The 17,468-nt window shown below is 40.6% G+C and overlaps 1 protein-coding gene across 2 annotated transcripts in view; it reads left to right on the top strand.

The window, feature by feature from the left end:
• Nucleotides 1-2,384: 2,384 nt before the first annotated feature.
• ARSB (arylsulfatase B) overlaps nt 2,385-17,468 on the top strand; it is a 65,438-nt gene continuing 50,354 nt past the window's right edge. For both annotated transcript variants that reach the window (XM_051643319.1, XM_051643320.1), the window contains exons 1-4: nt 2,385-2,649; nt 7,519-7,705; nt 10,067-10,257; nt 10,802-11,009. In XM_051643319.1, coding sequence (XP_051499279.1) covers nt 2,392-2,649; nt 7,519-7,705; nt 10,067-10,257; nt 10,802-11,009 — 844 coding nt within the window. In that variant the 5' untranslated portion in view covers nt 2,385-2,391. The remainder of the gene's footprint in view (nt 2,650-7,518; nt 7,706-10,066; nt 10,258-10,801; nt 11,010-17,468) is intronic.

Raw genomic sequence — 17,468 nt, forward strand, 5'->3', positions numbered from 1 at the left:
TCATTAATCACTGACCTCAGAACAGCATTCAAATTATTGAACCCCAAATTCAGAAAAGGTACACAGAAACGTAGGGGACTGAACACAGACCATTTCCAGGATTTACTATTTTGATTTAAGAGAGTACTCTCTGTTATAAATACTAATTTGTGATTCCAAATCCCTCAAATAATATAACACCACCACCACCCCCAACAAAACAGAAAGAAGGTATGAAAGGCAACAACATTCAGACTGTGACTGTGCAGTATCTGCTGTGTATGTTTTAGTTGGTAGAACCTAATGTTTTGTCTGGCAGCTCAGGCAATCAGGTAATCCAATTCTGGTGGAAAAGGATTACCAGCAAATAACTCTTGACACTCCTGTACGAAGGAATATGAGTTCAGCTGCACTTGAACACTTTGATGCCTTTGGAAGCATGTGAGGTGAATGGCTATGATCAGTTTTATTCCATTTTTTTTATCCAGCACTTCTGATTTCACTAGCACTGTGTAGATTTTCAGAGTAATTATTCAGAATGAACAAGAATGGTTTCCATGAGAATGGGAATGTTTGAGTGGAACTTTACATACAATAAGGACATGGAAGCAGTTAGTAAAATACACAGTTCAGTGAGACAGCTGTGACTGGTGATAGGATCTGAACTGAAAACAAGACAAATCTGAAATTTCCAGCCTCTTGAACAGTATGAATCACATCTGAACAAAGAAAATATAACTCATAGTCACATACCAGCTTGTCAGCAATCCTGGAATTTACTTTTGGAAAGATTGACTTGAGGATAGTATTGTTGCTTCTTGTTCCAGTACCAGCTGTGGACACACACATTCTTATTGTAGAAAAAAATGTAGCATCACTCATAATTCCTGTTCTCAAATCAGCAGGGATTCTTTCGGATTTATAAAAAAAAATAATCTGGTAAATTCATAGATTTATCCACTAGACTTTATTCATGAGGACAGGAACTTTCTTTCTGCAGAGACTTGTCAATCAAAAAAAAAGTACACAGGAATCTGGCATATTCAGTATTTGTCTTTCTTCCTGAGAAATATGATTTTTAAAGTGGATTGTTCTGTCACCTGTTAACAAATGGCTACATACATTTGGAAAAGCCCATGTGTACCTATCCAACTAAATGTGAAGCACAGAGTTATCTGATCTTTAACTGAACACTGACATTTTTGTATGTATGCCATGGGTGAACAAAATCTGTGAGAGCTGACAGCTATTTCTGTCCTTTCACAGTCTTAGACATTTCATCAACATTATAACTAAAGCAGTGGTCACTACCATATTGCTCTAGAAGATTACAAGGTTGGAAGAAACATCCCTTTTAGCATAGCTGTTATTTCTGCTTCTGGTTGCTTCACTTCCTTCCTACTCAACAACAGCCACCACCACCATCCTGCAGCCAGGCCTAGGTCAAAACTTCTCATCTATACGAGGAAAAAAAGCAGTGTCACTAATGATTTTGCAGAAGGGTTGAGCAGGGGGCTGGGGGAAGAGAACAGCCACCCCTGTCAGGAGAGAGGCCGTGCACTGTCCTCCCACAGGCCTGACTGCCATCTCCCACAGCCCAGCGGCTGCTTCAGCGGGGCGGCAATTCGTCTCCCTGGGCTGGAGCACAGGCTGGCAAGCAGTGAGGCCACGTCTGTCTGCAGGTGCCCCACCTTCTTTAGGCACAGAACAAACTCTGTTGGCAGTATTAAATTTGGATGACCTGCCGTGGCGTCACCTATGAGACAGAAACAACAAACAGCTCAGTTACTTTGTACCAGAATGCAGTCCCCCTCCACTGAAACCCTTGTACCGACTTGCTTGGATACATCGCTGACTCGAAACACTAGCTTGCAAGCAGTTAGCTCCCTGGCTCCACGAGGAAAAGCTGTATGGGTTAAAATGGATGTTTCATGAGGAAAGGAGGAAGGATAAATTCCAACACCCTGCCAACACCAGCGACTTCACAACCTCTCATTTATTTATTTATTTACTTACTTAGTTAGTTACTTACTTATTTATTGAATAAACCGATCGGCCTAAAGGGCCACCGCTCTCACCCACCGCAGGTGACCCAGAGCCTCGCTGCTCCAACAGCGGAACACGCTGGGGCCCAGCGGCAGCGCAGGACGCGGCTCCGGCCCCAGCCCCGGCCCCCCAGCCCCGGCCCCTGCTCCCTCCGGCCCCTGCTCCCCCAGCCCCAGCCCCTGCCCCCCCTGCTTCCCCCTGCTCCCCCCGGCCCCTGTTCCCCCCCGGCCCCCGCTCCCTGCTCCCCCCGCTCCCTGCCCCCCCCGGCCCGCCCCCCCGCGGGAGGAGCCGGGCGCCCCGGCCGCGCCGCGGCCCGAGCAGGGGGCGGTCCCCGCCGCGCAGTTCCTGGTGCCGGGGCGGGCGGGGATGGCGGCCGCGCTGTCGCTGCTCTGCCTGCTCCTCTGCCTGCTCCGCTGCCTGCCGCCCTGCCTGCCGCGGCCCGCCCCGCACCTGGTGCTGCTGCTGGCCGACGACCTGGGCTGGGGTGACGTGGGCTGGCACGGCTCGGCCATCCGCACGCCGCGGCTGGACGCGCTGGGGGCGGGCGGCGTGCGGCTGGAGCGGTACTACACCCAGCCGCTCTGCACCCCTTCCCGCAGCCAGCTCCTCACCGGCCGCTACCAGGTAGGACGGGGTCGGAGGACACCGGCAGGAGCCCGCCCCGGCGGTGCTGCCCGAGCGCGGCGATGCCCGCGGGAGAGCTGCAGGGCTCCCGCCGTCCCTCCATCCTTCCCTCCATCCTTCCCTCCATCCTTCCCTCCATCCTTCCCTCCATCCTTCCCTCCATCCCTCCCCGCCCTCCCGGCCCCTTCCTGCTGCCCTTCACGACGGATCAGCAGGTTGTTTTCAGCCGCGCGGTGCGTGGTTTGGCCTTCTTGTCCTCTCCTGCAAAGGTGCGCCTGGAGGAAGGCTTCTGCGTGAAAACCAGTTGCGTCTATATGCAGGAAACTGGTGTCTCTTTTGGCTTGCTAGCTCAGCAGCAAACTAAGCGTGAGTACTGTGCAAGCTGCCTTGCTTCTGGAAAGCTGAGGTGGTCTCTGTGCCTCAGCTGTAGAAACAGTCATGGCAGCATATTGTGAAAAATGTTACTTTTCGTTGTCATAGCGTCATAGAATGTGTGGGGATGACCCTTAAAGGGCATCTATTCCAGCCCCCCCTGCAGTGTGCAAAGACCTTTTTAACTAGATCGGGTTATTTGGAGTCCAGTGGAGCCTGATGTTGAATGTCTCCAGGCATGGGGTCTCCACCACCTAGAGGGCCCCTTCAGGTTCTAGAAGGCCACTGTAAGGTCCTCCCAGAGCCTTCTCATCTCCAGGCTGAACAGCCCCAGCTCCCTCAGCCTGTCTTCATGGCAGAGGTGCTCCAGCCCCCTGATCATTTTTGTGGCCCTTCTCTGGATTTGCTCCAAGGTCCCTCTTGTGTTGAGGGCTCCAGAACTGGACACAGTATTCCAGGTAAGATTTTATAAGAGCAGAGCAGAGAGGCAGAATCATCTCCCTTGACCTGCCGGCCATGCTTCTTTTGAAAGATGCAATTGGCCCTCTAGGCTCTAAGTGCACATGGTTTCCCCTTGTTCAACTTTTTCTCCACCAGTACTCCCATGTCCCTTTCCACAGGGCTGCTCTCTATCACATCATCCCCCAGCCTGCATTGTTAGCAAGGACTGCCCCTACCCAGGTGCAGGACCCTGCACTTGGCATTGTTGAACTGCATGAGGTTCATCTGGGCCCACTTCTCTAGCTTGCCCAGGTCCCTCTGGGTAATGTCCTGTCCCTCTGGGGTGTTGACTACAGTGGTCTGCTTGGTGTCATCTGCAAACTTGCTGAGGGTGCCCTTGATCCCACTGTCTTATTTCATTGACGTGGATCTTAGGTAGTACTGGTCCCAGCAGGGACTCCTGAGGGACACTGCTTGTCACTCGTCTTCACCTAGACACTGAAGCATTGACCACTGCTCTCTGGATGTGACCATCCAGCCCATTCCTTATCCACTGAACAATCTGCCCATAAAATCCATATCTTTCCAACTTAGAAGGGTGTTGTGCATGACTGTGTCAACTGCCTTGTAGAAGTCCAGGTAGATTACATCCACTTCTTTTCCCTTGTCCACTGGTGTAGCCACTCAGCTGTAGAAAGCCACTAGGTTGGTTAGGCGATCAGCTTCTGTTGTGTACTTCTGGCAGTCTGCACGGGGCCAGAAGCAAAAAAGCACTATGCCTAAGTTTATGCAGCTTGTTTTCCATGCAGCATTTAAATGCATCCTAACCTGTACATTCTTCATATGGTAACATAGGTGTAGACATTTATGCACCCTTTCATGGAGTGCACACAGACTGATCCGTAGCCAGGGTGTCTAGCTGCTTTGGAGTCCTACTCATGTTTGTTGTTTTTTTGTGGTGTGTTTGTTGTTTTTGGTTTTTGTTCTGTTTTGTTTTTTTCATTTGCACAGGTGTAAGAATTGTACTTCATCATACTGCTGTTCTTCCCTCTCCCCCTACTTTTTATTGCAACTTTGGCAAAAATGAGGTGGTGGGAAAGAGTAATACAGCACAGACAGACAAGAAACTCATAAAGAGGGTTATTTTCAGAGTGTATTTCAGAAACTTCCCCTCTGTCTCAAGAAGTCCTGCACACGCGTATTAGCCATAGTGATTTGTCAAAGAAACTGTCCAGAATGAAAATAAATGTCATCCTTTATTAATAGATGTTACCTCGTGTTGTTGCAGGAAACTCCTTCTAGATAATAGAAGGACGCTTTCAAGCAATGCTTTTTTCTGTTACTAGAAACTCCAAGAGTTAATAATAAAGAATAGGAAGATATAACTGATATTTTTTTTTAGCAATTCTTTAAATTGTTTATATAAACAACCTAAAACATTTTTGTAATTTGGCTGATTCTAGAATACAGTTTCTACTTATCTCAAACAGGGTGAGAGAGCAGATGAGATGTATGTGCACAGAACAAGATTTATTTAAAATAGCACCAGGGTCTTAACTGTTTTAAAAGTTAAAGGCATAAGCACAATCAAACTGTGGGGAAATTGGGATACTAGAACAGAATGTTGAAACAATAATGCAAAAGGTATCTTAGCAATAAAATGTAGCACTAATAGTCAAATCAATCATTAAAGGTATACCATTTAAATGCTAGCAACTTAAGTCTTATACCAGATCTAGAATATCAATTGCTGATTTAAAAGGATCCTGAAATCTTAAAATGTAAAACTTAATGATGATGAGGGATTGCTTAATGTCAAATTAACTAATAAACACACTAAGGGAGTTTGTATCTCTCACCCTTGCATGGCCACAGCTGGGTGACCCTTTGTGCTGGTCCTTAATTCTCAAGAATCAATCTGTCACGCAGGAGTCCCTGCTGGAGAGCAGGTCCAGAAGCCTCCTGGAGAAGTGTATGGGAGTCTCCCTGAGCAAAGGTGGGACCAGGCTTTCATAGAATAAAGTGGATTGACTGCTGTCATTTAACTATTTAGCCGTACCTCCAAAATCTCTTATCAAAGAATGAAGGGAAAACAGTGGAAAAACCCAAGAAGGCCTTTTGCACATCAAGCAAACTCTTTTATCTGTTCTTATTTTTTCTCCATTTCCAGCCTAGTTGTGGCTGGGCTGGATTCCGTGTTCTTCAACACTGGAGAGCAGCTGGTGAGTTTGTCCTCTGTACCTTTCAAGGTTGTGGCCAGCTCAGATCGTGCTAAGCCCTTTCCTTTCCCATGGAAATCTTTCCACTCCAGGACTGGCCTGTAAAACTGAGAGACAAAAACCAATTGAATCACAGAGGGAAACTGAGGCAGGCCTATTGAGAGATGGAGCGTTCTGCTACTGCACTCTGAACATGTTCATCTAGAAATGAGTCAGGGTTAACTGGACAGTGCTGCATCTGATCTCCAAAGTGGAAATTGGAAATGCTTCTGGTTCAGTCCTGATCTAAATTCATCATACACATCTGACTTGATATTTAATCATCTTCATGTTAACCTTGTTGCCAATGAATAAAACAATATTAAAAAATGGAAGTAATGTTGAGAAGACATTTTGCAGCAAATATGAGGGATTTTGTTTTGTTTGACTTATTGGTATGATTAGCAATTGCTTGCTTGAAAAAATATCCTAAGTCTTGTCCAATCTGCAGGTAGAATTTTGATTATCCTCTTGCAGTCATAAAGAAGGAAGAACAAAGGTAATTGTTTCTGAAAGCTATTGATTTTTAAAAATGTTTAATTTCCTCTCCTTTTTCTTAGTTTCTAGAGATAGTGAAAAAAATAAAAATGCCTTTCTAGCTTGTGTCTTTCACTATATTAATAATCTTTTTGCAATACTGCATTTTTTAAAAGAAGTATTTTTTTTGCAGCTCATGTTTCAGAGAAAATTAGTAACTAGCAGGCTCTTTGTGACAGTTTACTTATACCCACTTCCCTAGAATCAGGGCTTATTTGATTTAAAAGTGAGTTCAAAGTGTTGCTAAAGTGATGCTTTAAAAATTAATCATGCAGCTTGCTACACTGGAGTGCTTAGTGAAGTTATAAAGTCTGATGTCTTTGTGGCCTAGGGGGGGTCTTGGAGGTTTTGTGCTTTGACAGAGGCAGATTACTAGAAAGATAAGGAAATAAATGAGATATTTATACTTTCATGTTTATGCTTGCTGGCCCAAGCTTAGGGTAGTTTGTTGTTTTTTTTTTCTTTTTTCCCTGACTGAGGTAGGAGAGGGAACAGAAGCCAACTTACACTACACGGTAACTAAAGAGGTTTCTTGCATCAAGCAAAATATAGTGCTGGGAGAATCATTATCAGTCATGTTTTTGTGAAGAGATACAAAATTCACTACTTGTTAAGACTGGAAACTTACATGGAACTATTAGAGGTCAGAGCTAGGCAGTGTCTAAAACTTGTGTTATTCCCGGTATCCAAATGCTTTTTTTTTTTGTACAAGTGCTTACACTCACTTTAAGCATGTAAATACGTATATAATGTGTGTGTACTGTGTACCTTTAGAAGAGTAATGTGAAAAGCTCTTAGCCTTTATCACTTGTTTCTGTGGTGACTGTTCTCTGCTACAGGCAAAAGCTCTGTAGCTTCACCATGCACCTTTTTGCCCATCACCATCGCATTTAAAATCTCTCACTCCTCATTGAGATGCTGTACCTAGCCTTCAAAGAGACCATAATGGTAATTGCTACATATTATATTTTTATACCAAAGTGCAGAAGGCTTTTCCCTTTTTTTTATTGTGCTACATTTATGTCTGGGAAGGTCTTGTAAACCCCTGCAGTGCTATTTTCTTGCCTTCCTCAATACTGCCCCAACCCTTCCCCTGTTGCTTTCTGATCTTCCTCAGTGCTACATCAGGGAAGACAGGAAGCCCTGAAGGTAATGCTAGCCCCTGGTGTAGCTTGTTTTTTTTTTCACCTGTTTATAAAGTAGCCTATGAGAATGTGTAGCTCTGTTGTAACTATTCTCACAACTTTCTTTTCTCTGCTAGATCCACACAGGTTTACAACACCAGATAATTTGGCCATGCCAGCCCAGCTGTGTGCCACTGGATGAGAAGCTCCTCCCAGAGCTACTTCAAGAGGCGGGATACGTTACTCACATGGTGGGGAAGTGGCATTTAGGGATGTACAAAAAAGAATGCCTTCCAACCCGCAGAGGATTCGATACTTACTTTGGTAATGGTCGAATTTAACATGGGCAAGAAATGCAGTGTTAAAAGTGATGAGAAACTGCCTGATCATTCTAAGTACAGCAGGTTTATTTTTAGTGTATAAGTAAATCAACACCTGGGCATGCATGTTTCCAAAGTGTAACTGCTTAAAATAAGATACTTATTGAAGAAAATATCATGGTTATTGAGTGGCTCCAAAGAAAAGCATTTCTCTTTTATGATCTGCATTTTACTTGGTTCTATAACAGAAGATTTTGCAGTGGTTAGTTTTTTCAAGTGTCTTTAATCCAAATGTTTTGTGTTACATCAGACAGTAGACATTTTATACTTCTAAGCTGAAATTTTAAAGAGAGAAAGAGATGTCATACAACATTCATGCTTTGTGAGTAGAGTAGCGATGGTTTTCCAGAGCTTGTGGCAAGGAAGATGGCATGAGAGCCTCTATAAAGCAGTACGTAAAAGATCTGTTGCAGGAACTTGCCAGTTATGAAGTCAAATCTTCAGGTTAGAAAAATAATCACAGAATTAGGATTGTCCAATGGTGAGTGTGTTACAAAGCAAGCTGCGGATACATGTTGTTTGTTGTTCCTCTTGCAAAAGCTCGTGTCTCAATATTGATTGGGCTTTTATTAGTTTTGCACAAGTGCTGCAGATGTTACGCAGATCAGGCTGCCTGCAATACATCTTTTCCCACATGGTACTGAATGCAAAGTTTTCCATCTTTGCAGGGATTTTTAAAAGACACTTTAATTGAATGCAGAATTTTGAAGCAGTTCACCGCCTTTAAAATAACCTTGATAGTACTTCTACAGCTGAGGAAGTGAGATACAGAGAAAACTTATGCTGGAGTCTATGTTCCTCTAGTATAACTGTAGGTACTTAAATGAAGAGCCTATCTGTGCTACATGCCCGTTATAAACAGTGGAGATCCAGACTTTAGGTAGGAAGAGCTGTTCCCTTAGACTGTTTTTCACTTTTGACTCTTCAGGAAGCTTGGAGCTGTAGTTTCACAACTAAATTATGCTTATATGTGGATTACAGTGTAACAGTTCATTGCTTAAACATACATGCCTCCTCCCATCGCTTTGCAGGAGCTCGGCGTATTTTTTATGGCACAGATGATGTAGATAGGCTGGCTTTTCTTGTGAAATCTCTCCCTGGGACTGAGTAGGCTCTTAACACTGGGGCCTCTACCATCAGGCTGGCTCTGGGTATGGTCATCAACTGTTCAGTGTGACATTGTTTTTCAGAGAATGTAGCAGTTTAATATCCTATTGTGTTCATGTAATTCATCATTCCAGTAGGTGTTGATTGAAATTAAGGCACGTTTGAATTTTTGCGAAACTTGATGTGATGTCTCCCTTACTGGGCACTCAAAATGGACGAATGCAACTTGTGGCTCTGAGTACATGGATGTAGGCAGTCTGGCCACAAAATCTCTCCTTATACTTTGAAACAAAAGCCATATTTTCCTCCTAAAAATGTAGTAGATATTTATATTGTTTATGGAACTGAGCTTAATTATTTCTGTACATACTTTTTGTACAGGTAACTGTACTTGAAGCTGCTGAACAAAAACTCAAATGAAGGTCCTCAGTTTTAGTTTGGTTTGGCAGAACTTACAAACATCTTTTTCCAGATTTGTCTGTTCTTCTCAGGATATTGGGAGATAAATTTGAAATCTAATTTCCAACATAACAGTTACTGAGATTCAGAGAATTTTGAAGAAGTTTGTTTCTGATCAATAAAAAGCAAAGACATTCAATGCTTAATAGTATAGTACTTGATAGGGGCAAATCTGTACCTCCAGAATTTTTGCAGTTTGTTTCTTTTGGGTATCTTTAAGTAACAGTGCCTTTTTTCACCAGCTGGTGTCAGCAGTGGATCAGAAGTAGTTTTACAGCTGCAGTAAAAATTATTTCAAGGTTGGATGTTCTAGAGTTAAAAAAAAAAAAAAAAAAAAAAAATTCACCAAACTTTCTAATAGAGAGAGAAGTTTTAATGTGAAAATACAAATACACAAAATCATACAAGCTAAAAATCAGAGCAACACATGAGCAGGTCACTACCAGTGCATTAGATTAATGCTAGTGTGTTAGATTTCAAGTTCTGAATATAAAGTAATTGAACTGCTTTCAAAATGTGTGTTTTGAAATTACTACTTGCATTATCAAAAAGAAGTCTGTGAAGTATTAAATACTGATGAAGTAAATACTTAGACATGTCACATGTTGTCACTACAGATGGTCAGAGTGTTTCAGCTCAAAACTGCTAAATTTTTTACTTTTTTTTTTTTTTCACTCTGATAGGTCTGTTTGTAGGACAGTATGTTGACCTGCTTATTTGACATCTTTTCCTGTTTTAGGATATCTTCTGGGGAGTGAGGATTATTATTCTCATGACCGTTGTGTCCTCATCAAAGCAAAGAACATAACGCGTTGTGCTCTGGACTTTAGAGATGGAGAAGAAGTTGCAACTGAGTTTAAAAACATCTACTCTACTAATTTATTCACAGAAAGAGCTATAGATCTTATAGCCAATCATAAAACTGAGAAGGTACAGTCAGCAACTGTTCTTTAAAACCTTGGCACCCAAGAATGTTTAAAAAGTGTTGATGTAATATGAAGACCTGCACATAGGCTGTAATTTGGAACTTTTCAGCAAGGTGCATAGAGCTAAATGTGAGAAGCAGTGCTGGTGAAACTTGCCTTGTCTGCTGTCAGAATCAGCTTTGGCTGCACAGCCCTGGCCTGCTACCTTTCTCCATTTCTTTTTAAATAATACAGATAATGAGTTTATAGACATTATTTAGCTGGCTCTTCTAGAAAGACAATGGAAAGTTTAATGGGAGAAGTTTCATAGAAAGAAACTGCTAACAACTGTGTTATGAAGATACACCTTATGTTTTCCCACAGCTTTGCAGAAGTCCTTTATAGAAGTTTTATTAGTTTATGCTTAGAGATTAGAAGGGGGCAATGTAGGAGAAATCAAAACACAGTGCTTGCAGATTTTGATTAATCAGAGCTGCTTTTTACTGCAGTAGCTTTTACATTTAGTAGTTTATGTTCAACTAATTTCTATTCTACCCCTTCTACCCCAGCCTCTTTTTCTCTACCTTGCTTTTCAATCTGTCCATGAACCTCTTGAGGTCTCTGAAGAATACATGAAACCATATTCCTCCATTAAAGATGCCAAGAGACGCCGTTATGCAGGGATGGTGGCTCTTATGGATGAAGCTGTAGGAAATCTTACTGATGCTCTTAAAAGATATGGTCTTTGGGACAACACAGTGCTTGTTTTCTCTACTGGTAAGTTAATGTAAATATTCTTCTTCAGTAACTTTGATACAGTGTCTAGAAAGCTGACTGCAGAGACATCTAACCTCTCTGTCCTCTTCCAAATGTTTTCTAAGAACAGAAGCACAATGAAAGTGAAACGAGACTTCATATCAGAAGGAGCATTTTCTCTCACCCCTTGTCTGGCTTTCTCAAGCACAATGAAAACAACTCTGAAGAGTTGTCTGTAGAAATGGGGGATACTCCTGTTGTAGTAAAAACAGCATTTTAAAAACTAAGGAGTGTGGTGAACCTGTAAACATCATACTTGCCCCTGCAGTTCCTGAGTATCTGTCAGACCCCTATGGAGAGCTGTCTACCAGAGCAATTTGTCCTGTATAAGTGGTTTCATCCTGGCTCAAACCAGGGCATCCTGACTTACAGGTAGCAGTCTGATCAGTCTTCAAATTGCCACGTGTTGCGTGAAGCACAAACAGCCGGACGCCGAGCAGTTTGAAGCTAAAACTCTTTATTTCCTTGACTTTCATGTAACGTGTTTTTTCTCTTGCTTGAAATATTTCTCTGGCACCTTACTGCCATGAAGCAAAGGTCTGTTAATAAAAAAGGCTTGATACGTGATGATACAGTCTAGGCTTACAAATTACAAGCTAAGTTTTTGTATGTACTAGCACACAATCTGGTTTCTAGATTATTGGGATAATGCAAATAATGCATTACAAAGCAGTCTTCTTTGTTTCCAAATTCAGAATGAAACAGAACCTTTTTGAAATACAGCTACTTGGCTGGGCTTCAGGAAAATAGTTGCCCTTGTTTGGTTGGGAGGGAGAAGTAGTCTCTCAATGCTTACAGTTGCTCTTTTGGCCAGGCTTTCCATATTAGGGCTGTCGAAATAGTGAATTTGTTTTCTATGAACACTTTTACCAAACCCCAAAACCAACAACAACAAAACCCCAAACCCCAATTTTTTATCAAAATGCAGTGATGTGTTTTGAGTTCAGCAGCTGCTTCCTATAGCACTTGGAATCCTGGAATTTCATTTTGAGTCCAAACCTGTTTGTCTTGCGGTGTTACATTTGTGTTCAGGTTTTGGCTCTAACAGGAATTGATAAGTCTTCTATGCCTGTTTCTATTTACGATGTTTTCATATTTAGAACTGAAAGTAAGCAAAGCCATATGGAAAATGGTAGCAATTATTCTGTATGGAAAAAATCCAATATTTGCTGATGGGGTCCAGTTAGAGTTATTTCAGTAACTTTTGTTCAGTCTGTTGCGGAATAAAACTAAGGATATCTGAGCTGGAATTACAGGGTATGACTTAATTAAAAAGACAGATTTAGTATTTTGTTTATACATTTTTTTTCCAAACAATGACAGTATACCTTGCTTTTTAACAGTAGTTATCTTGCAATCAATTACAGGTATGATTGAATAAGGTCAAACAGCCAGGAGAATCCAGTGTTTGCCCTGTCTAGTGTGACTTACCTTAACTGACATTTTAAACTGCTGGGAGTGGAAATTAGTATGATTGAAATGCAGGGAAATTGGGCCTAGATCAAGCAGGTGAGAGGGCAGTGATTCTTTTTTTCAGTGTTCTCTCTTTACTTCAAACTTTTCTTTACAGACATTAAAGACCCAGTTTCCAAGAAACAAATGTCAAAATCATTAAGCATTCTTTTTAAAACAGAAAGAAAAAAAGAACCATGAAATGGTTTTCTATATTCTATTTATTGATTTTGCAGTTGGTGTGCTTTAAAATTGGCATTAGAAAGCAGTTGAAGAGAAACACAAGAGGGTCTGGAATTAAGCATCTCATTCAGAGAGTTGTGCTATGAGATTTCACTGTACAGCTTTCAATTCCTTTTTTAACTTGGAGTCTTAGTGTGCAGGAGTATCTATAATATGGAGATATTCTTACAGTATGATATCACCTTCAGCTCTTGAGAGCCTGCCTGCTTGAGGAAACTGTGCCCCTCTCCCTGCCCCAAGTGCTCTCCTGGAGCTGGGAGACCCTCCTGTTGCTTGGTACAGCAAGAGAGACACGTTTTCCTCTACAATGAGGAATTCTCTTCAAGAAAGTTCTTCCCATGTTGTGGGGTTAAGAATCAATTAAAGGGTTTAAATGAAGACTGCAATGGATAATCTAGGGAAGGATAAAATGTATCTGTAATTTTTATGAGCAATATCTCTGTGTCCCCTCAGCATAGTAGTTAAAGACACAGGATCATAAAAGCATTCTATTTTTTTATAAACCTGTTCGGTTTGATAACTAGTGTTGGAAACCTGTATAGGAAAAAGAAGTGAAGACCTTACTTAATGGTAAATTTTACTCAAATGATTACTAGTTCCCATTTAGTTGAGGCCAAAATTCACACTTCAATTTTTGCTTCTCTCACTGCTTCAAAGTTTCCCTCAAAAAAAAAAAAATTTACAAGTGACCATTTGGTATTGTGTGCTATAGCAAGTAGCATTGCAGCAAATATACAATCTTCCTGTTGATTCCTTCACTGTGAAGTGTCAACCCCAAAATTAGAGATCTCTTTTTAATGAATGCTCATTGAAATACTCTAGAACATGATATAATATTTGCTCCTGTGGTGGGTTTCTTTTTATTAAACCCTTTGCTGTTTCTTCCTGTTTGTATGTTATGGCTCAACCAGGATTGCCTTGCAAACATGCCAGGTGGCAAATGGAAGTACTGCACGTTTTAAAAGGGCCTTGTAAATGTGTGGCAGAACTCCAGTTGATTTTTAAAATAGCCTGATGGAGACACTGGGCCAAAAATTAAGTAATCTGGTCATGAGCAATGTCCGACTCCAACAGTATATCATGTAAATCAGCATCTCTCATGTCTTTTTGAACAGATAACACAGGCTATTTGTGTAGGTAAATAGGGAAATGGGAAAGAAGAGCTATTTCAATGGTATGTAGTGTTATAATTCTGTGTCAAGTAGTAGCTTGAAAAGTCTTGACTGGTGCAATATGAAATAAAATTTGCTTTTATGCAGTACCTTTTATACTGCAGATGCAAGTAAGTCTACACTAATGACATCAGTGGTGAAAATGAAGTAATTGCTTGTTTAAGCAAACAGATTAAAATGGATGCAGCCATGTCTTCGGTACTTGCAGCCATTTATCCATTTGAAATCCAAAAGTATTAGATGTATAGTTTATTTTTCTTTTTAAAAAACTCAGGAGAGTATAACTACCAACTTTCCTGAAGAGGGCCTTGATTTAATTTAAAGAAAGGTCATAAAAAGCATTGAGTGATTCAGATTTACCTCAGTACTATTAACACTGGCTTAGAGTCCCAAGTTTTGCTTCAGATTCATACCAATGATTTGAAGTAAGAAGTGAGGATTTGCTCTGAATAACAAGTGTTTATAGTTTCTGCAATATATTACAAGTAATTTGGGTGGAAATGTGCCAGTACTAGAGCAAGGGAATCTGATCTCTAATTTCTGTATGAAAGCTGTTCTGTATGAAAGCTACTATCCTTTGCTTTGTATAACTTTCAGGTGTTCAATATACCAAATAATCTTGGAGAAAAAGTCCTGACCATCCTTGCTTCCAATGTGTCTGTTAATTCCTAAACGTGGACTAATACTGTAGTATCTTGTAGTTGCCATAAGAGGGCTTTTGAACAGTAAAATGTGAAAATGCATAAATCCTTTCCATAATGTAACCTGTGACAGTGATGACTGTTTTCACTCCAGAAGAGGGTCTTTTTATCATTTTCAGATTATGATTCATAAGAGCACATATCGTTTTGGACATACTTAATGATGTTTATACAGTCTCTCTCTCATACCCCTGGAGCTTTTTCAGTCTTTTTTTTTTCGTCTTTTTTTTTCTTTTTTTTTCCTTATTGCAGAGAGTGTATTGTGGATTTGTCTATTTATTTATATTTGTTTATTTTTATTTCCAGCTCTTACTCTAGTAGAAACCAGGAATCTGACTTTCACTGGTTCCTTGAGAGCAGTTTTTTTATCTTCTCCCTGATGTCTTTGTTCTGAATAAACTCCAGCATGTTCCCTTTTGCTAGTCAGGGACCTCAGAGACACTTTTAACGGCAGGTTGTCCAAGCCAACTGAAGGACAAATTGATTAGAGCAGTTATTCACTGACAGTGGTGTTAGAGGTGCTGATTTTGAAGGTTGCGTTGTCAGACTTTTTTTGTAATCTGCTCACAGTTCAGAAGACCTGTTCTAATTGGTCTCGTTAGGAGTTTCTGAGAAGTTCAGTGCATTGCCAGCACGAAGATGCCTGGGCATCTTCTGCCTGACCATCTGCTGCTTCCTAAGAGGAAATAAGCACAGTGGCCTTAGCTGCAACCACCTTCAAACTCACTATCTGACTCCATGCATTCCCAAATACTACTTTTGTATTTCTTGACTATTTAAGCTAGTTATTATACAGGCAAAAGTTGCAGTGGATCACTGTGCTTGCATTGGTCAGAGTTGTTGCATGTCAATGTTAAACAATGAAAAGTGCATGTCATTGGTGTTTTATGCTCCAGTGATAGCTTTTATTCTTTTTTTAAGGCTTTTCCTACATTAAAGTACGGGTGGCAAGAATAATTTTTTTAGAAATAAAATAATGTCTTCTATGCCATATGATGCAGATAATAATAATGAGACATCTAGGCTGTTTTGTAAAAATATATATCAAAGCTGGAAATGTTACCTTATGATGGAATTTAATTTCAAAATAAAAACTAAGACGATGTTGGTAGTCCACATAATGATTTTTTTCTGACCCCTGCCTGCTGTTTTAAAATCTGTGAAAACCCAGAACATTTGGAGGAAGTGTTTATTTATCTTCCCTTCCTTCTAGCATTAGCACCTCCCCATCCACCCTGCTTTTTCTGTGAAAAACCTAGTACTCCAAACTGGAGTTACTGAACAGAAGGTGACCTTATGCCAGTTTTATTTTTGGCTTTGTGTTTAAAAAATCCAGCATAAATGGAATCTTGAATTTTTCGTCCTGATTTGAGCAAATGCTTGTGCTTAAATTGAAGCTAACTTGTAAATGAGACTAAGAAGTGAATTTTGTCCAAAATCTAAAGCTGGCCATTTTTGTGTGAAACTTTGACTTAAGCATGCTAGTAGTTATAGTAGCAATTTTTTTCTCAGACTAAGATTATTGCTGAAAACAACTCATTTTGTGTGTTAACAATGTTTAATGATCTCCCAGAGCTCTCAAAGGGTTGTCTTAAACTTTATTCTCCATAATAGCATTTAAGAAGCTGTTATTCTTTATGTCAGAATCTTCTACATCCAAATCAGTGGTCAGTCAGTCTCTGGGACAGTCTAAAGTTTTCTTGGCTGTGTCTCATTTAACTTGCTTATTGCAGACACATGAACAGTTTGGCAGGTTGTCTCCACTGTTTTTAGGTTAAAATTTCCCTTTGTGTTTCTCTTGTGTTTAGTGATGGTGAATGCTAGAGTAGGCCTGACACAGCAGGGTCTGTAACTACTGAGACCTGTTTAATTATTTTCACTGAAAGCAGTCACATAAACTGTCTCTGCTAGGCTTGCTCCTATCATGAAAGCTGTACTGGGAGGAAATAAATAAATAAATACATAAATAAGGTGAAAAAATACATTCTGCAATCAGCTCTTGTAGGGCCAAATTTTTTACTATTGGAGTCATGTGTACATCAAATGAATTTTCCCATTAGATCAATTTTGCCTTTTTTCTCCTTTTCAATTTTTGAAAAGTCAGGCGAATAAAGAGATGATTCTGGTGAGTTACAGGAAAAAATGTAGAGGTTGATTTATCTGAGCATAACTCACTAAAAGTTACTGTAAATGCTCAGTAAAGTTGGTCAGCAAATGGTGCTCTGATGCAGGAGGGGTATTATGTTTCTGTGATGGAAAATAAAAGCCCTGTGGGTGTATTTAAAGCACAAGAAGAATTACATTAGCAGAATTTTATAGCAGAAGATGTGGTTTTCTGTTTCTATTGTCCCTCTAATGGAAAGATTTTAAGGAGTTCTTCCACAACACATACACAAATATCTGTATTAAGCACTGAAAATATAGCAATGCGTCAGCACTCTGAGTGGCTTTTCTGCTGCTTATACTGAACCTTCAAGGTTACTCTTTCCACTGAGAGTATACAGCATCCCACTGAAGTATACAACAGATGTTTTTCCAACTGATGTCAACCAAATGCTTTTGGTTAATTTCGTTGGAAGTGTATGTTTCATGTTAACCCTCAGAGGGGGTGTGCTTGCATTTCTGTCACACTTATAGCATGATTGAAAAATACAGCAACAAATGGTCTTTCAGATGCAATATGGGGAAGCAGGGAAGAACTTGAGTTCAAACTAAGGGCAAAGTTATTCACTAATTCATGCTGCGAGTCTCTTATCCACAGTGTAGATCTCTGTTCTGTATTCTGTACTTTTCTTTTTTTTTATTTTTCCCTTAAATGAAGCCTCAGTGGGAGTTCCACACTTGGAACACAT

Source organism: Apus apus, chromosome Z, assembly GCF_020740795.1.
Source record: "Apus apus isolate bApuApu2 chromosome Z, bApuApu2.pri.cur, whole genome shotgun sequence".
NCBI classification, from domain to species: Eukaryota; Metazoa; Chordata; class Aves; order Apodiformes; family Apodidae; genus Apus; species Apus apus.